Below are 20,831 nucleotides of genomic sequence, written 5' to 3' on the forward strand. Positions count from 1 at the left end.
GTATCAAATCTATGACTTCTTCATTAAAAGGTGCTGGTCATAACCAACTGAGCAACGCTTCGATGGTTTCTAGGTTAACTTTTATCTTTTGGTAATTAGATGAGATCAATGTTGTGATAACTAACAAGAATATGATATAAGCAATACTTTTATATGGTTTTTGCCTCTCAATACAACATCTATCATCTCTTATGTTTTTCAGTTGATAGTATCTATACCATAGTATCAACCGTATCAGCCACATAAGGCCAATGGTTTTCTTAGATAGTATAAAAATATTGCTAGTGTCATGTTCTTGTTTTAACCATTCACTATACATCAACGATACAAAGCGTTAATGAAATTCAAATAAACTGGATTCAACCACGCCTTTGTACTTTCTAGCATATCCATTTGATTTCATCTTGTATATTGCTTGTCAGCACTAGACCAAACCTTTTAAATGAACTAATCCAAAGCATGACCTGAAAATGGGAGCCGGCACGCACAAGGGAACAAAAATTCTACAGAGCCATCAAACTGTATGGTACTTGGATTATATCTGAAAACAGTCATGACAACATAATTAAGAGGACCAAATGAGGATTTTGTACAATCTACTTTGATGATTAACATCTTGATACAAACATATCTACCCTTATATCTCCTCCTGATCCATGTTCCAAGATGATTTACCTTCCATGTTGAATATGACTAGCATTGCAGTAACATTTTCCTTTAATAAAGCCCTGTCAAAAGATCCCTGAAATGTAGCAGTCCATGGACCTTCATAAACTTGCACCAATGTACAACATCGCATTCACAGCTAAAAATCTTCATCATCCAGCGTTGGTCGGGTGATGGGAATCGCCCACCTCCCCAGATGGGCAGTATAATTTACACATCGGACAACACCCCTTCCACTTGGACCATCAGGAAAGTCAAGTAAACTTATGCTACCACAATCAAGATGAAATGAACACATACACTCTTGTGTCAGATTCAGACAGTGTCCTATAAGAGCGATATTAACTGCAGGATGGCCGACTACTACCACATTTTGCTGCAGATCAGTTCCATTGGAAAGTTCATCTAACAATGATCGCCAGGCTTTTCCTGATTGATCCCATATATTTGCCATGACTTCTTCTTCACAACCCCTAAACCAACCAGCCTGAAGATGTGGAACTGCATTTGCATCCTGCAATAACAAATTAAACAAAAATGAATTAAATTTTCAACATTCTACATCCTGTGATAAAAATTAACAGTTTAAAGTTCAACAAACTCTCGGGATGGGAAGGACATGTGCTCTCCTCCCAGAGTGAAACATAAAATGAAGTTGGAAAAACAGAGATGCAATTAACCTAAGACTGAACAATCAAAATAAGGCAAATGCCATGCCAATGTATCAATGCCTTGACAGTGAAGATTCACAAATATGGCATGAAACTAGTGAAAGCAAAAAGAGTTGGGAACATGGTTTCCTTGGTGTTTGCAATCTCAAGAAAGGAGGGGAGTGAAAGAGTGAGTCTCCATTGTCACAGGGAGAAAGGGAGAATTACCTCCACAATTCACAACCATGATGGTCCAATAGGAAAAACATAAAGTTTCAAAAATACCGAAGTCAGATTCCTTGTCATCTTTGATTGCCCAAGGATGTATTCAACATCAAGATACTGCATTTCCTTCACTTCCACATAACGAGGAACACAATCAGCTCCCAAGCAATCTGCAGCTTCTTGTACCTATGACCAATAATGCTTACTGATTAGAGTAAACAAAGAAACTGGTTTGGGAAGATTTCAAGCCCCCATCAACAAACACATTCAGAAGGTGCTTACTTCGGAAATGGACTTGGCTGTCTCAATAGAAGTAATACGAGGACTGCAGATTATAGAGCTGACTTTTACATCTAAAAGTAGTTCCGCAGTTTTCTGGGACTGTAAAATTAGCATCCAAGAAATTGGAACATGAGAACCGATTTGAACTGGTAACCTTGCATGCTGTTGGTAATGGTTTTACCTGTATGACCCCAAGCATGTTCATCCGCTTGTCCCCAGAATTGAGAGAAGTAGCCTGTGAAAAAAATATCATGGGAGTTTAAAAGTCTAAATATTGTATTGAATGAAAAACCATCTGTTCTGTAATGAATATCAATAAACAGTCAAGGATTCTAGGCAGTATGTGCTGTCAATCTTCATCCGCAGCATTGACAGGCTCAAACTTTTGATTGTACACAAATTTTTTTGCACAATACAAACAAACCCTGTCCAGAAAACTCAGAGAGCAGAAAGAAACTTTTACTTTGATAAGGCAACATACATTATGTTATACAATACAGCAAGAAAAGGGCAATTTTAAGTAAACATTCCAGTGTGACCATTTATTTCTAGAAAGGGAATTATTAGGCATTAAATGGCACCCAAAGACACAAGGGATTTGCATTTTATGATGATGTACAGCTGTAACATCTTGGCTCCCCCCCCCCGGGGGGGGCCCCCCCCCCCCCCCTGCGCCGCTGCGGGTGGGCGGGGGGGCTGGGGTTTCCCTTGGGGGGGGCCCCCCCCCCCCCCCCCCCCCCCCCCCCTCCTTGTTCCCCTCCCCCCCCCCCCCCCCCCCCCCCCCCCCCCCCCCCCCCCCCCCCCCCCCCCCCCCCCCCCCCCCCCCCCCCCCCCCCCCCCCCCCCCCCCCCCCCCCCCCCCCCCCCCCCCCCCCCCCCCCCCCCCCCCCCCCCCCCCCCCCCCCCCCCCCCCCCCCCCCCCCCCCCCCCCCCCCCCCCCCCCCCCCCCCCCCCCCCCCCCCCCCCCCCCCCCCCCCCCCCCCCCCCCCCCCCCCCCCCCCCCCCCCCCCCCCCCCCCCCCCCCCCCCCCCCCCCCCCCCCCCCCCCCCCCCCCCCCCCCCCCCCCCCCCCCCCCCCCCCCCCCCCCCCCCCCCCCCCCCCCCCCCCCCCCCCCCCCCCCCCCCAAAAAATCTAACTAGAATAGTGAAGCATAATAAAGTCTTCCCACCACACAGCACAAATGTCATATCCAGACCATCAAATAAAGGGGCCCAACATGAACTTATGATTTGATGACCAAGGGTAAAAGCTACCATCTAATATAGACTTCAACAAGATGTCAGAAAGATTAGCATTAGACACTAAGATTATACAACTTCACATCTAGATAACAACACGTAATTCAAAATAAAAGGTATTACAATCATGTAAATAATACTCTATTTGAAAACTCAGAACAGCACCCAATATCAACACTTTGTCAAAGAAAAACTTCAGGTTATGTAGATTTTGAAACAAAGATCAGGTGGTAGATGAGGCTGAAACTTCAACTGAATTCAGTATTTTAGGAGTGGAATGGCTGCTGAAAGTTAGAACTTGATCCACCGATCAGTCAGAAAATGTGGAAACAAAAAACAGTACTAGGATATGGGTCAAACTGTTACATCGCAAATCAGAATAGAGATCCAACTACAGGTCCTTGTGAATATCATTAGTATGTAATACAGCATCAGTCATCAGAACCCATAGAATCAATAATCAATTGTATATCAGATGCGCAGTTATTGTAAAGTGCAGGATGGAGATTTTCACGCTTTTTTATGTGCTGATCAGCGGGTCTGATCTGTGATAAACTTGGATCAAGTTCCACCTAGTATGCTAACAGCTGGATTAACAAGAACACATGCACCCAGAAAAAACACGTAAATGAAGTCAAATAGGACTGGGTTTAATTGCAGGAATTTGAACAAGAAGTATAAGAAGATGCACTACAGAAAATTCATTAGAATGGTAACTTGCTAGATCAATGGAAGAATAATTAATAAAGATAATCTTAACCGACTCCAACTTGTACAATGCTCATCCCCATGTTAAAGCCTACAACTAATGAGCACATCCCAACATTCAGTGATGTAGACTTCACTGAAATCAAATGAAAAAAATTAAAAGAAAACAATTGACTGATGACTTCAATTGGATCATTTTTCAATTGGAATGAACCAACACAACCTAACATAAAATAAACAAACTTGAAAGAACAGACTTTAAAACACTCCCAGATCTTCCAGTAGACCTTCAGGTCTTCATCGCATGTTCTTAATTCAAGCTTGTCTAGCATCACCGAACTGTTTAAGTTAATTTTACAATCCAAGGTTGTCCGACATTTGATGAACCAAGAAAATTGGTGGAATGTAGGAAAGTTTTAAATATGCAGGAGCCAGTCTCGAAGAACATAAGAGGCAATACCTCTATAGTGCTCTGTGTAGATCCATGGCAGACAAGTATGATCCTCGTACTAGTTTTTCTACCAGCTGAACTTCCAGTTGCTATAGGTGAACTTGGGGTCTGCAACAATACCACTTAAGCATCATCACTATATATTTTAGAACACTCATGAAAGAGACAAATATGCTATAATGCTTACATACAACAGCTCTGTTATGCAAAAAAGTAAACAGGTCTGAATTTGATGAATGTTCAGACATGAATAAACAACTCAACCCTGCCCAAGCCCTCTGGTGATGTATGAATGCATGTGTGAAATTCAGTAAATGACTGCTGTCTGTAAGTTAAGATGAGTGTTGACACAGGTCCTTGCACAGAAGAGTTCACATTTTCACTTAAACACAACTGATTTCAGGGAATTCAAGCTTTTCTGATTTAGTTTCAATTAGAAATCGTTAAAGTCTAAGTTGTCTTCATTTTCAGCTGAATACATTTTACATGGCTCAATAGAAATAAGATCAGCACAAGGTTAATGATGAAATTTTCCAATATACAGATGCCAACCAAGCTAGTGATTTTGCAGAAATCAGTTCAGAGTTAACATAGTCATTAGTCAGACAGTTATTCCAGAGTAAACATAGTTGAATACATTTTATTATTATTTTGAAGATCCTCAACATGAATTCAGCTTAATTAGTTAACTTCAAGTGATCTTCAATTTCTGGGTGAGAATAAAGAACATATAGCATTACAGAAAGACTTATGCAGGAATAAAAGAACAAGTTGCAGAAAAACTACCAATAAATGAAAGTTCACAAGTGCAAGCAAGATGAAATAATAAGCAGTTAAGAATGAAAATGGTAAATAGGAAGAAATCATATTTTATAATTTGTGCTCCTCATACAGGTGAAAAACAGAGAGATGAACTTTCTAACTCCTGACTTGGTCAGAGAGATTCTCTTTGACCAACAATCACGAAGTTACCGACCCTCTTTTACCTCAATCGACAAGAATTTTTACCGTGGGAAATGGGGAGGGATTAGAGAGCACACTCACAAGACTGTCTTGAAATTTTTAGTCCTTAATTTCCACTTCACAGAAGTTCATGAAATCCATGAAGCAAAATAGGATTTGACAGTCTCACTTCTCATCTTCAAAACACTATACCAACAGAAGTCCTGGAGAAGGATTACTCTGTAACATTTACAACAACATATACATCTAACTAACTGTAAGGAAAACTTGTAGACAGTCCTTCAAATCTCGATAAAGAGATTTGGCAAAGCCATCCATAAGGATGTTAGCCCCAAAGTACACTTACTTCCCCATAAACATTTTGCCGGCTCCCCAATGAATGAGCACATTGTTGTTACCTGGGGCTTAGATTCCTCTCTTTTGTATTCTCGTAAGCAGGCTTGAGCTCAGGTTTCAGCCAAACCCCTCCCCAGCCCTCAAAAACAAAAAAACTCTTCTCCCTCCTTTTTTCTCCTTGCCCTTTGTGGTTTTATATATTAATTATCCATCCAAAAAGAAAACAACTAGCCTAGAGACCAAGGATGGACATGAATATATATGGTTACGCATTTGTGCTACTTATATGTATCTTTGCCTGCTCTTCTGCCTCTCCCTCACCCCCACCCCCTCTTCAAATAATTATCAAACTCTTGAGCACTGCTAAGTATTTCCTGTTGTAAGTTTTAACATCATACTAATAAACTTATGCAGTGGTTGGACAGTAGCATATGGACATGAAATTCTTCACTTATAGGCTTTCAGTAGTGCCAAAATTACACTTCAAATGTGTGAAATGTTTCACAGATATTTCATAAATTGCTTCATCATACAAGCAAGCAAAGAACAACAAAAACTACACAGATCAACGGGTCCCCTGTACACAAGATCATAAAATTGGAAACTTTGATCAGAATTTGCAACCAAGTACAACCAGTGTTGCATGCGTGTTGGGAAGATGATACAGTTTGACAATGGAAATTGCCCTGATACTTCCCCTCCCCTGTTGCTAATCATATTCTCTCCTTTACTCTTCAAAATTCTGATGACTCTTGGATATCTTCAATTTCTTCAACTGGACAATTTTCATTAAATTAGCCGGGAGAGCACTAAATGCTTTGAAATTTTTTAAGTTTTAACCATAAATTTTCTTCTTGTTGGAGATTCTTTTGGAAATTATAAGTCCATCCTAAATTCAAGTTGATTTTTTTGGCATGTCTTACATGCAGGCCAGTTAAGGCAATTTTATCTCAGTGGACCTCAATTCAATCTCCTTGTGTTTTTTGTGGCGATTGTGTAGAATCCATTCGGCATGTTTTTCATTCTTTTGAACGGACTAAGCGAATCTGGGTAGTGAGGCATTTAGGAATGAGAACTAACAGAAATTGTGGAAAGGGTGTTGGATTCTCTTTTTGGACTGTTCATAATATTTTTTTTGTGAAAATGGTTTACAAATACGGCAACACAACATCTTTAGGGAAGTAACTATAGAACTTAAAAAATGTACCTCTCTAATCTCTATGATATTTGTATATGTTGCCTAACAATGAATAGCCCATTAAAAAAAAACTTCTCAGACAGAACATGCACCAGTGGTCTAGTGGTAGAATAGTACCCTGCCACGGTACAGACCCGGGTTCGATTCCCGGCTGGTGCAATTTCATTTTTTCATATTTATGTCTTTTTATCACCCAAAAAGAAAAAGATTATTTAGACAAACATTTGCCAAAAGAAAGTGAACAGGAATCAAGAATCATACTTAGCCAGTGTATGTTGGCCAAATGGCAGGTAAAATACAAATGCAGGGAGTACACAGCATTTCTAAAGTGTAACGTCAGATGTATTTTCTTTACAAGGATTAAGATTCTTACTGTATTTATTTTACAATATTTTCAAGATTTCACTGCACATATATGTCACTGTCTGCAGCTGAAGAAAACAAAAATAGAAAAAAGAGAGAGTTTCAAAACTGAGGACCATATCAAAATGGATCTAGTTCACCAAGGAAATAGGAAAATGCAAATCCATCAAATACATTTGATTGTACAATTGAAGCAAATGACTGAAACATTATAAACATTATTCAGAAGTTAAATCAGATTGAACCACAAAAACAATAATAAAGACTAGCTGCTGCTTTTCCCATTCTTCACAACTCATTTGTACAGAAAAATATCAACAAATGTTAACAAGGTTTAGCAATCTATCCATGGGATGAAAAGTCACAAACAAATTGTATATGCACCTGATTTAAACGGTTAAGACAGATATATGGAGATCCACCTTCTACTCTGGGAGTGAAGTCCAGCACACTCACACCACAATTGCTCTGAAGTAAAATCCTAAAATATTCTGTTCCGAGTCCTGATTAACATAAAAAATAAATAAATAAAAAAGGAGAAACTTAAAAATAGAAGATAACAGATTTACCAATTACATAAAAATATTGGAAGGAAATAATACCCATTGCCGTGGCAACTAGAGCTTGGTTGACAGCATTGTGAGCAACCACAAGTATGGACTTCCCTTCATTGGTTAGTATTTTCATCCAGCAGTTTCTGGCACGGGACCATAACTCTCTCACAGGATAATGACCGTCGATGTTAAAATTTGGAGCATCTATCTGCCACTGTCGGAAAGCCTGACCAAACTTTGCTTTTCCTTCATGTTTTAGAAGACCCTGAATTTAACAAACGGAATTTAGCAAGATAACTTCATCAAGTTGATATATCTTTTTCCCCCTACTCTTAAGATTTGGAGTCAGTGACTGCCAAGTTGTGCCTGTTTTAAAGATGAGTTGAGAAATCAACTAACTTGGAATGAGTAAAGATCAATTTCCCTCAGGTCAGAATCTGGAATCATCTCCTCCTTCCGACCACCCCAGATAATTTCAGCTGTTCTCTTTGATCTAATCAGGGGGCTGACACAGATAAAATCGATGGTCACATCACTTAGCAATAGAATGGGTTTTTATGGGACTTCATTTCAGCAACAGAAAGAAGTTACTATTGCGAATGCTGAAGTGATTCTTCGTTCTTACACGCAAGAATGATAACTAAGAAAGTCTAGAAAGCTGTAAAGATGACTTCTTCTTTCTCCTTCCAAGCAGAGAATTCTCATTCAGTCAATCCCATAAAATCTAGGTATGGGATTATGGGTAACCAACTAATTATTATAAATTGCAGAAATATATAACGAATTGACTATACACCAGGCGCGACGAAACTTATCTAACCTGGTAAAGCAAACGTCAAAGTTATCATCACTAAGCATTTGCCGAGACGTTTCAGCCTGAGACTCGCCTTTCTTGGTGAGAACGGAGAAATCCGAGCTGCCTTGGATTCGACCCTCCTCGTTCCATGTACTCTGCCCATGCCTCACCAAAATGACTCTTTTTGCGGCTGTAATCGATGGGAAAGGAATCGAAGTGTAGAGCTGCGAATCGAACTCTCTATCTTTCGGACGAGGTGATTTCTCGATCTCCTGCAAGCCCGAAGACGAGCGAATTTTCATAAGACGAGGATTTCCACCGGAACATGGGTGGATTCTTGAGTTTCTGTGAAGGAAGAAAGGATCATGGCTAATTGGGACTGCTAGGTAGAGCATTTTGGTGACAACTCTTTTGCATCTGCAATTCCAAATTCTCAAGCTAAAATCCGCGGGATTTATTTACTTCAAAAGAAGAATTTTATAAATCGCAGGGTTTATCACAAGAGTTTTGAATCTTTTGATTGGTAATCTCTTTCATATCCTCTTCCGTTGGTTCTCGTTGTCGCGGAGGACGTCAACATAAGCCTGATAAAACGTGTCCCTCTGCGATAAAACCCACGTGGAAGATACTAATCGCAGCCGTGCGTGGCAGCCACGCTCGTCAGGGCGAGTGGTTCTCTCTTACCATTAGGTTCGTTGCTGTCTTCTCCGCTCACTCCTGTTTTCTGTGAGAGTCTGAACTATCCGGACTCATTGGAGGGGAGATGATAGGGATTTCTAATGGCACGGTGTTTCTTCAACCGGCCTTATCGATTTCAACACCAAGACATGCCATTCCTAGAACTTGGCGAACTGTTCCTCACATACTTTCAAGAACCCTAATTCGGAAATCGGGAAGATTGCGAAGATTTGTGGTTCTTGCGGAGAATGATAACGGGCTAAGGAAAGAACCACAATCAGAGGAAAGAGAAGATTGGATCAACGGACAAGGAAATTTGAGAAATGGTGAACGGCCCACATTGAATTTCAGATGGAAGGATTTGCTGGATCCAGACCCGGAGAACATCTTGGCCGTGGGACTGACGGGTCTCCTCACTTGGGCAAGCGTTCAGGTCCTCTGGCAGCTCTTCTTCATCTCCCTTGCTATTTTGGTAGCAGCTGTTAAGTACTCATTCATCGCTGCACTTCTCCTCTTCATCCTTATAACCCTTCTCTAAGGGTCCTTTCCTTTACATTTTTGCTGTGATTCTGATTAGTGTTTTACTGTCGATTGTGTACAAAATTGTTTTTCTTGTGGTATATGATGTCTCATGAATGTAATTTTCAGAACTGGAAAGGAGGAAATTTTGGTTTATGTGAAAACAATGGGAATTCTTTTCAGAAGTTTTTAATTTCCTTCTCTCCAAACTTTCTTGATTGCTAGCTCTATGTGTTGAATGATAGACTGTTAAAATTCTGTTTCAGTATTCAACCACCCAGTTGAAGACGAACAGCTCCTCCCACATTTTGATGCTTAATTCCTTGGTTTCTCCATTACATTGCATATGGAAACTGAATTCAGGTCCTCTTCTGCGTCTAGCTTAACTGACATGGTAATGGAAGGCTTGGGATAAAACTCTGGTATCCCAAGGCGTTAATCCAGGATTGACTTAGGTCTGCTACGTGAATCCTGCTTTGCTTCTCCATTTCCTTTAGGAACTACCAATGAAATTGCTAGAGCATCATTTCTTGAAGAATTGAACAGTTCATCAGTCACACTACTATTAATATTCAGGAGGAATCATCTGTATGATAATAAACTAGAAGAAAGAATATCTGGTGCGTCTTGGAAATTATGTCGAATTCTCTGCCCCCTTCTTGGCGACCACGTCCACAGGTTTCTCCAAAGCGAACTGTGATAAGTCTTTGAAGTTTTTCAAGCTCATTAACACCATTTCATGGTAACATTAAGAACAATTCTGGTCTTTTATCTGATATTCAGGTTGTGTATGTTATCATTGAATTCTGGTCTTTATGTGATGCTCAAGATTGTGTATGTTCTCCTGGAATGGTGACCAGGTCAATTTTAGTAGATTTCGGAGGCATTGATTTAGAAACTAAATTTAGCTGATTACTACCCATCTTTCTGGCTTAAGCAATGGCTTTGATATGGGAAATGGTGTTCCAATGGGGTCACACACTTTGACCTTTTTAAAGTGTGCTGAACCAAATAGTAGATAGGTCTTGGGTAGAGACTCTAATGAAGAACAGCAAAGGGATGGAGTTGTACTTCATATTTGTCCTTGCAGCAAGGAGTGAACCTCACAGCCCAGCAACTGAAAAAGAAGGATAAGGTGGGTTGACAGCAAAGAAGACTCATAGTGGGTTATCCGCACTAAAGTCATAATTACTCAGTATTTGTAACAGTTATTCAGTGATACTAGACTGAAATCCCCTGTACACCATGCTCCCCTCGTAGAGCAGACTTGATCGTCAGAGTCTTTCTGCAACAGGAGCAACCTTGGAAAGCAGTAGACTGGGGTCAAAGTGAGGTTCTCCTGCTCTCATTAGTTGCAAATGATTGACTGCTGCTTCATTTTTTTGTAGAGCAAGGGTAGATGTAGTGTGTTGGGGAAAAGCTTAGCCAAATTGAGCTGCAGTTGAGACGCCTTGTTTTAAACGTAATCTGGTAACTCTTATCGTTAAATTCTTTGTTGTGCCAAGTAAGTTTATTACAAAGTGGTGGTGTTACCTACTTACCTTTAGCAAAAGCATGCTTTAGGGACTTAGGAATGCTGGTCCCAGGCGCCAACACCCCCCCCCCCTCTCTCTCTTTTCTTCTTTCTGGAAGATCAGAAGATTGCATCACCTGCAGATTTATGATTAGATGCAGTCATGGAAACTCAGTAGATTGTCATTAACTGGTTGCATCACCCTGGATCCCGCTTTAAGCAGATGTTCATACGTTCTGGAAATTTGTCCTTGCACTGCTCAAGCCTGATAAATTTAAGGAAGGAAAACTCAACTAAGGTTCTGCATTATCTCATTCAGAACTGTATAACTAACCAAGAAGAGAGTTGGTCTTGGTATAAGGAAAAGTAAGTGTCATAGGCTGCTGGAGAATTGGCATAGAGGATTCTGAGGAAGAATCAATCCTTTAAGCGCAGATGCTTACCAGTTCTAGGTACATATATACTCTTCCAGGTTCTAATGCTTTAATGGTATACGCTGCACTGGTGGGGAAGTCATTGTAGGGTAGGAAGCCTCGATCCCTGCTATGTTCTTGAAATCCCAAATTATTCCAGGTGACCGATAAAATCTTTTAGTGTCCTCTGGGTCTGTTCTTTTTCAGAGACAGGACATGCAGGGTGCCTAAAACTCTTTCAGAACTAAGTTTATATTGTTTTAATAGTCCTGTTTAATTTAAAGACAAACTTAATGCTATCTTTTGCTGGAGTCTATATTCACCATCGCAAGCTAAAAATGGAGACTTCAGCATGCAAGCATGGATGAAAGCAATTCTGATCATGCATATGGGAGACACTTCCTATCCAACTTCGTTATTAAACCCAAAGGGACCATGATGTGTCTTTTGATCTCGTCTGCTATCATCTGGATCTGGGTTCGATTTCATCACAATTCCCCTTCAAACTGGCAACCACGAGTGAAAGCTAGACAGCTTTCAGAAGGGTGCAATAGAGTTTGATGAAAAGAAAAAAAAAACAGAAGTTGGTCTCAACAGGTAATGCTCTTTTAAAACTTAAAAATTAGATCTATCAAATACATATCGCATTGTGCACAAACTGAAGGAAATTAATTCGTTATACAGGTAATACTTGAATACCATCTAATCCGTTTGGGGAACTTGAAAAATCTTTGGTTCTGCAGGTAAGACTTGAAAACCTAAAAGAACCACAGACCCCAACAAAGTAACAGCTTTCAACAATCTTCGCTCAAGCTCAACAAATTCAAATGTTATCGTATTTACTCTTCCATACGATGATTCTCCTCTGCCTGTTGATGGGAAACACTGACTTTGATCTTTGGAAGAGTAAGAGATGGTTCCTGTTGAAGTACAGCAGGAGCCTTGACCATGTGGATGCTCTGCTCCAACTCCTTTGCTGCCTCCTTTTGCTCCTTGGCTTTCTTTCCCTTCATCCTGCCAAAAGTTTGGTACATATGGGTTAACGTCAAATTCCTTATCATGCCTTTAACTGAATACCTATGACAAAAAAACAAACCTCAATGCATGGTGTCTGGCTTCCCTATCTACTCTAACTTTGTCAATCTTCTTAATGGCCTTCAGCGTGTTCTCTGTGACATTCCTATCATATCTCTCTGGCCTGTTCCGTTTCCTCTCAAACTCGAAGGTCGAATCCTTCATCATTCATCAAAGACAAAGGAAAAGATAAAGACAACGAGAAGGGAGAGAACAGATATAGCACCTCAGTTTAAGAATAAAGAAGAAATTGATAAAGAAAAGTTGTTTACCTGGGTCATATCCTTTCCATGCAACCGCCTGTATGCTTTGGTCCACTTCACTTTGCGTGGATTTCGTTTCATCTTGAAGTTCTTATGGCATTTTGATCTACAAAACCTAAAAATCTGCAGAGAATTTGCATCAGGGTCTGTTAACATTACCCAACAGTAGTACAGCTCCAAGCTTGCCTATATGGTCACAAGACAGGTTCTTCAAATTCATTCTACTCATTACCCACCCACCCCCCCCCCCCCCCCCCACCCAACAAAAAAATAGAAGAAAGAAATCTTCCAGTTTAATAACAGCAGTATATTTGCAACCAATCCAACAGTAGAACTGCAAATGAATGTCGTTCTAAAAGCATAACTATCATGAATCATAAACCTTGCTCAAATTTGGCAAAACTTTACTTTCGTTGTAAGAGCCATAAATCGAAACCGGTGCCACAGCATTTTGGATTGAATCCAAAAAACGAAGTAACAAAATCAGAGTGATTTTCAGATTTTGCATTACTCTCCAAGCTTATTAGGTTCCCTGGCTGAAGATTGAAATGATCCTAATCAGAAAGTGAAGGAGATATTGATCTCCACACTCAAAGCAAGGACTTACAGGTCCAACAGTCTGACCTTTTTATTAATAACCTCATGCCAGGCACTATATGCCATCTGTTGAGAGGAGTGACTAATACAAGACTAAGAATAAGGGACAATAAACATATAATTTTAGGCCCCTAGACATGTTCATCCGGAACATTGGTAGGGTTCTCCAAAACTATCCCAAATAGCTACTCAATATCCTGTTACAGTAATTCTATATTCCTTATGTGTTGCATTGTTATTTACTGACAATCAAATAGTGCACTATCACTTAAGATTTACAGATCCCCCTCCCCGGCCCTTTTCTCTGGTGTGCATAGTTATCTGATAAGAAAAGCAATTCATCCAATACTTATTATTACTGTAAATTGTCACTTGCACTAGCTTGGATGGTATTCCCTGGTGTTTACTATGGCAAAAACTCAACAAAAGAGATCTACCGCACCTTCGCATCATTGCGTACGAACTGAATACCATGCCCTGGATAGACAGTGGACGAACAGAACCAACATTTTTCTAATCTCATCTTATCACAGGAGGGCGATCACCTTGTTTCTCTGCACAGGGGGCAAACAGAAGAAGAACATCAAGCACAGAAAGACCATAAAATTAAATAATATTAGTAATAACAATAATAAATTGATCTAAAATCTCCTAAAATTCTCTCTGTTTAAGTTCTGCTAAATTCTTCAGCTATTTAATGGCCGAGAACCCTGTGTTTGTATTTTGATACTTAAGTTGGGGTCAGAACTTCTGAGGTTCGATTATTACGATTCAAACTCGTATCGGATAGTTCGAACATTGAATTTCAGAAGAAATAACAGAAGTAAACAATGAACAAAGACAAACTAACGCTGGAGACGATGTGAAAGAGAGAGACTTACAGGAATGGAGGATTTAGTGTTTCAGACTCTAAGCTTTAGGTCGAAACGTCGAAGGAGGCGAGGAGGAGCTCGAGACCTCCGCTTCGAGGAACCTCGCCGTTGGATTACCCTAACTAATCTACGTCCTATGTAGAGCTGTTTATGCTGCCAAGCGTTGGGATTGCGCTAGATGGGAATAACAATCTTGACCGTCTAAATAAACATATGGAGATTTTGAATTCTCAAGTGAAAAACCAACTCAACCCGAGTTGGACCGAACCAACCAAACCAGATGAAATCCACCCTCTTTCTTCATCTTCTCCATCGAACTGTTCCCATTCTTTCTTCCAACAGGCACTCGTTAAGCTGACTAGCTTTGAGAATCTCTCTCCATTTAATTCTGGCTTCGGTTTCCCCAGTTTTCCAGTTTTTTTTTATCTCAAATCAATTGTTTTCTAGCTCTTGAAATTTTTTATGTTTCTTCCTCAGTTTGAAAAAAAATCACGGGCTTTCTATCTTATTTTTGTCTTTTTCAATTTTCTGAATAAGATCTCGAATTTCCTTCAGCAATGCACATGATTGTTAAACAAAATTTATGTCCGTCGAATCCAAAATTTCAGTCTGATCTTTCCAACTAAGATGTTTGGCTTGACAGTCCTCCGCATTAACGAAACAAGGTCCATAAGATCTCCAATATTTTGCTCCTCAATTTGAAATATGACAGACTTTAACTCTTAAGAGCTTTCATATGCCAAACAAGCGAGAGATCATTGACAGATATAAGCTTTTTATTCCACTTACACAAACTTAACTATCGCAAAACCCTAATCCTATTAAAAACCTACTTCGACCAAAAATTACGGGAAACAATTCAACTGGTGGGAGCGTTCCTTTTTTTTGTACATAAATTATTTTTTACTCTTTTTATCCTCTTTCTCTTGATTTCGTAAAGAAGGTCGTACTTGAACAAAAATGGGAGTATAAGCTCGAACAAATCTAATTTTTTTCCTTTTTTGGTTGACAGACCAGTTCCGTTCTGGGTAGTGAGAAGCTCCAGGAAAAAGCATGGAACCTTTTTCATGGAAATGATCGGCACTTCGAGTAACCTATTAAAATAAGCACTTCACTTTAACATGACTCAGAAGTGTAGATTTTAAAAGCAAGCCGCCACTGTTCCTCGTTGAAGAGACTAGTAACAGATTCGCTTTTGTTATAGTTTCCTAACTGCACATATATTGATGGGCCTCTTTGTTATCTTTTGCAGAGCTCAACCGCTCCAAAGCTCGACGATCTCAGCAGCTCCCTGTACGATCCATGAGACAGAACCTGCTTCTCCATGAATATGCTATGTCCTGTCTTCTTTCTTCTCCAAATTCTGCAAGTCCCGAACCCAGCAACACCAACTCCAACGAAGACCAAAACCGCCCCAACCAAGAGAGCCTTCCCATCTGCAAGACCCAACCCCGTTATCTTCTTCTCCTCCTTGATTCTTCTCACTTTGAAATACCCAATCTTGCTGGCGTCTCCAGAACCCACCAACGTGCTTATCGGATAATTCAATGCGTAGCAGAACCCTGAAACGTTATGGAAAATGGCTCCCCAACAGCTGCAGTTGGTCTTACAATAATTCTCGCATTCCTCCAAAGATCCCATCTTTTGAAACCCTATTAGCTCCTCGTCAGGCAAGTCTAGCCCTACCCTCCTCAGAATCCAATAATCAGTAACATTGTCTTCGCCTCCTACGGGGCAGAGATCGCCGGATTCTGGCGGAAAACATCCACTGGAGGAATACTCTGTTCGATTATCCAGGCAAGTGCAACTCCCTCCTGGAAGGCAAAGGCCGTACGACCCGCACGCATATGGGAGTTCGCATCTGTCATCGATCGCTTGGAAATCAGGAACCCACTTCGAATTATACCAATAATAACCCCTGAGATTCCCATCTGGTTCTAACCTGAGTCGTCGTATGCCTGAAATTTGCCTTTGAAATGTGTTAAAAGATTGCACATCGACGGGAGCTGCTTCCGTCTGATACATACCTAGAAACCCATTCGGGCTAACTCGAGCATAAATTGGTTTGCCCTGGACAATGCTTGCTTTTGCTTCTAGTGCTCTATGCCTCCAGTAAATTTGGCCCAGCTTTCCTTTGAACTTAGAGTACAATCCAATAAAATCCTCTCCCAATCTCATAGAATAGAGGCCATTTGATGAAACCAGAGACGCATTGACCGTAAAATTCTGACCGTCGAGAAGTGTGTCGGACGGAAAATCAAAACTCTGCCAAAGGACTGAATTTAAATCATTGAATTTCTGTATCTGAAGGTTTCCAGATTTGAGGATAAGAAGACGGTCACCGTCCGTATGAGTTGACCAGAGCACTCCCGTGTGCGGATCGGACAATACGAGACTGCCGTTGAAGAAGAGCGTTGTGGATTTTGACCACCGAGCCCAACGAGTAGGGTGGGCAAGCCACACAGGTTCGCAAGAAGGGTCATGAACAATAGCGAGAGCGAGATTGGAATTACCGTTTCGGAGAAAACCCAGAGAGAAAGTCCCATTTGGGTTCTGGAGAAGCGGCTGGAACGACGATACAGGAGGGTCTGGAGTGGCAATGAAGCCTCTGAGTATTTCTTGGGTTACAGCACCCACGGAAAGCCATGTGTTATTGATGAAGAGAATAAGAAATACAAGGGATCGAGCAGTAGACTCTGTGGGTCTTTTCATGTTGGATTGAAGATGGAGAAGGTTGACTGCGAACACTGAGATGAGTTTGAGGATAAAGATTACAAACACAGATTTTTCATATACATATGGCTCCTGCCGGCTGGAACGCATTAAGCAATATATTAATGTCTTTCTTATTGTTAATATACAGAGGAACTTAATTGGTCGAGCGCCTGTAAGTGGGTGATAGAGTAAAGCCTGAGAGGCAATCAATTGAATAGTTTTTTCTTTTTATTTTCATCAGCAAAAGAAAATACTTTTGAGTTCATGAAATGAAATATTTTCAAATAAAACGTACATTTGTTTTTCAATTATTATTCTTATATAATAGTCTAAGTACTCACACTCCATGGAAGTGATGGGAGTGCTCTTCTGGATAAGGGGATTATACTTCATACATGCAGGAGCAAAACTATGCTCAAACTTTTTAATTATGTCAGAGTACCATCTACTTGGATTGCCTATCGATAATTACTCAGTTAAATGGTTTTGTCACCGCTTCTAGATCATGTGCTTTACTCTTGTTCATATTTTTTTTCAATGTAATTCCGTTATTCTTGTAGGATTGATAATTATATGTAAGCTTTTCTTGTCGCAAGTTGTTCTCGTTTTAAACTTTCTCATGTTTAGTGGTGTTGCCATTGATTTTTTTTTATCCCTACTATTTGTGCTGCTAGTAGATTTTAGTTTTCTTCTTTTAAGTGATCAAATGAATTAGAGCTTCACACCAAAAAACTTGTTAACAATCTTTTTTTTTTTTTAATAATAAGTGGAGAAGTTGAAAGTTTAATATTATGTCCTTCACTTATATTATATTTTGTCGAGATAGAATTCAGCTCTTGTTCGAATTGCCTATTGCACCACTAGTTGTCAATTTCTTCGCTTTCTAGCATTATGGATCCATTAAGAATTTTTCAACAAAATATAAAAGCATAAAAGAATAGTTATGAATCTAAAGAGAGAGAGGATTCAACAAACGAGAATACAATACCAATTCCCCAAAAAATTTTTGATTAATCTAAGCATTTGTAACTCATAATAGTTGAGTGGTTCCTTAGTTTAGCAAAAAAGAACAACTCATAATATTTGAATTTTTATTTGTTTCATTATTCTTCATATCCAAGTGACACAATTTAGTTTAGCCAAAAAAAACAACTCATATTATTTGAGTTTTTATTTGTTTCATTTCTCTTTATGTACAACTAACACAATATTATATAATTAAACAAAAATTAAAGTAATAATATGTTGGAATCTAGATGAGATAAGTTTACACTTCCTTTATCCATGCTATTTTTATATCAAAATTAAGTCTCGGAAAACCAATCATGCTTATATTATTATTATTTATTTTTATTTTATTTTGTTGTCTTTTATCCAATCTAGTTTTTGCATACCTCGATTACATCCTCAGAGGGAGTTTTGTCATCGACAAGGGTTGAACACATAACCTCTCCACTAAAAAGTATGTAACTTATCATTCTACCAACCCCATTGACCAAATCCTAAATAAATATACTTCTATACTTAATTGCCCCCCACATCCGGCGGCTCTCGGGCGGTCTCCCCCCAAAAGGTGGGGGTAAAAACAAAGGGGAAGCCCCTTTCATGATGGCTCGCTATAAAAAAAAAAAAAAAAAAAAAAAAAAAGGGGGGGGGGGTTGCTAGTTATATATGAAAAATGAGTTATTACTCATCCGGATGCCCATGATATATCCAAAGATTAGTTTTTTTTTCTATTGATTCCTAAGTTTGATCAAGACCAAATAAAGAAACACCACAAAAAATAGCGATTCTTTTTAAAGTCTACGTACATTTGAAAGTGTCAATTCATACTATATACATCAAAGCCGAAACTACTTACCATGTCAATTGTGTTGCAACAAACAATACTAGATAAATATAGTATTGTATCAATACACCATAGTTGTTTCGTTCCATAAACGGTACAATATGGCATGGACAAAATAATACAAATGAACCATATAATATACCACACACTGTACCGTATCAAATATTATAGTCATTTTGTATTGAATATATAAGGTAAGATATCAGTATACCATACTTGTATTATTTGGCATTTGGTACCGTAATGGTAATGAATTAAATTTACTAGATATTGTGCCAATACCACTTTCGGTAGTAGTTGCTAAATATCTAAAACATATTACATGGAATCCTAATATTTAGAATGAGTTGAGTTGGTGGGCATTATTAACGGAGAATAAAAAATAAACCTAGGTCTATCAGAACGATGCCACGAGCTTTCAAAATCCAATGGGATCTTCGTAAGGTTGATCACTATCAATGTTATGACGAATTTGATTGGAAAATTCAACAGTAACAAATATATCATTTAGCTCGTTATCTAATGCAAATTAATTAAATGAAAGATTCCTTAAAGGTTAATCAACAGTCTCTACTAGGAACTTCAAGAGGACTATCAATCTAATGATCCCGTTGGTTTCTTTTTTGTGATGATAAATAATTTATTCACCAAGGGAGGTGGTGGTGGTTTTTTTTTTGGGTATAAATTCTCAGTATTTATTATGCCCATTTAAAAGAAATAAGTACAATAATTAATTATTGGTCAAGAATGACAAATGATTTGATTATTTTTGTCAAAAATAATTATGAAATGAAAAACAAGTTGGTATCAAAATAAAAAATTGCTAGAAAATGATAGGGAGTAAGTGAGAAAAGAAGAAAAAAAATATATGGGTTTCACAAAAGAATGTGTATTGACTATTTTACACACATCTAAACTATAAAATTTGAAGTAAACATGTACATAAATGAAAATAATGAAATTCCCACCATAATTCATAATAGACAAAAAACATATTATAGATTTTGGAGGTTTTTATATTATTTTAAATAAAAATAAAATTGATAATAGATGACAAACAATTTAAAATAATGAAATTTTTCTATAATTGATAATGATAATTGATACCAAAAATAGCCTAAGCGCTTATAATAATGTTTTCATATAGCTGAAACCATTAATTTAAATATGATAATGGGTTTAACTTATTTGATACCAAAGCTCTTGATATGACAAGGAAAGCAACATTGCTCATTTAACAACTTATATATACTAAGATTTAAATCTTATCCATTTATAGATTGAGCTTGAATGGTAGCGAAGTCCGGGAGAAATTGTGAGCAACATGTTCACGCACAACTTATACACTAAGGTTAGCATGATCGATAATATCAGTCAAAGTGTTAATTATATGACCTTAACTATCATTATGTTTATTAAAAAATAAAAAATAATAAAAAAAAAAAAAAAAAAAAAAAAACTATCAAGAGTATTTTATAGGTTATCGTTATTCGCTTTAGTATGACTTAAACTCTAGATTGTATTAAAGTGTTCTTACCAAAAAAAAAAAAAAGATTGTATTAAAGTGTTCAATCAGAATTTAAAAGCATTTAGGTTAATACCAAATTCAAACACTTCAATCCCATAAATGGACCTTGCTGTCCAACTCCCCACCTTAGGGACGGTGCCGTCTCAGGGCAACCCTATAAAGACACGTCTTTTTGTTAGAAATTGACCAGTCTTTTCCAAATATCGTTATTCGGTGAATCATCAACTAGAATCCACCAGACAAGTGGAAAAAAAATCACTCATTTGGCAATGCAACAAATCTAATGGTTTCTGTTAGTTTAAAGGCAATCCTACAAGAAGAGTACAAGTTGAATCATGAATGGTTTCTGTTAGTGTTATCCCCTTGATCATAGTATTCCTG

General features: G+C 38.8%; 3 protein-coding genes and 1 non-coding gene across 4 annotated transcripts; 1 reads left to right on the forward strand and 3 right to left on the reverse strand.

The window, feature by feature from the left end:
* Positions 1 to 459: 459 nt before the first annotated feature.
* LOC149027700 (phosphoglycerate/bisphosphoglycerate mutase family protein) lies at positions 460 to 8,985 on the reverse strand. The gene is made up of 9 exons (XM_089165088.1): positions 8,454 to 8,985; positions 8,033 to 8,138; positions 7,682 to 7,898; positions 7,464 to 7,582; positions 4,229 to 4,327; positions 2,005 to 2,058; positions 1,824 to 1,922; positions 1,602 to 1,727; positions 460 to 1,180 (listed from the first exon to the last, which is right to left on the reverse strand). The coding sequence occupies exons 1-9, from the start codon at positions 8,822 to 8,824 to the stop codon at positions 806 to 808; spliced, it is 1,566 nt and encodes a 521-aa protein (XP_089021214.1). The 5' UTR covers positions 8,825 to 8,985; the 3' UTR covers positions 460 to 805.
* On the forward strand, positions 6,805 to 6,875 carry TRNAG-GCC (transfer RNA glycine (anticodon GCC)). Its single transcript has one exon. It is a non-coding gene; the product is annotated as a tRNA-Gly (tRNA).
* A 3,130-nt stretch (positions 8,986 to 12,115) lies between the features above and the next one.
* LOC149027702 (putative ribosome biogenesis protein RLP24) lies at positions 12,116 to 14,484 on the reverse strand. The gene is made up of 5 exons (XM_089147262.1): positions 14,368 to 14,484; positions 13,929 to 14,040; positions 12,899 to 13,012; positions 12,649 to 12,785; positions 12,116 to 12,566 (listed from the first exon to the last, which is right to left on the reverse strand). The coding sequence occupies exons 2-5, from the start codon at positions 14,007 to 14,009 to the stop codon at positions 12,392 to 12,394; spliced, it is 507 nt and encodes a 168-aa protein (XP_089003388.1). The 5' UTR covers positions 14,010 to 14,040; positions 14,368 to 14,484; the 3' UTR covers positions 12,116 to 12,391.
* An 808-nt stretch (positions 14,485 to 15,292) lies between these two features.
* LOC149027703 (PAN domain-containing protein At5g03700-like) lies at positions 15,293 to 17,102 on the reverse strand. Its single transcript, XM_089147269.1, has one exon. It carries the CDS (start codon positions 17,068 to 17,070, stop codon positions 15,598 to 15,600), a length of 1,473 nt encoding a protein of 490 aa, XP_089003395.1. The 5' UTR covers positions 17,071 to 17,102; the 3' UTR covers positions 15,293 to 15,597.
* Between the last annotated feature and the right edge of the window lie 3,729 nt (positions 17,103 to 20,831).

This window comes from Hakea prostrata, chromosome 1 (assembly GCF_041222555.1).
Source record: "Hakea prostrata isolate BN-2017 chromosome 1, UWA_Hpros_2, whole genome shotgun sequence".
In the NCBI taxonomy this organism is placed as follows: domain Eukaryota; kingdom Viridiplantae; phylum Streptophyta; class Magnoliopsida; order Proteales; family Proteaceae; genus Hakea; species Hakea prostrata.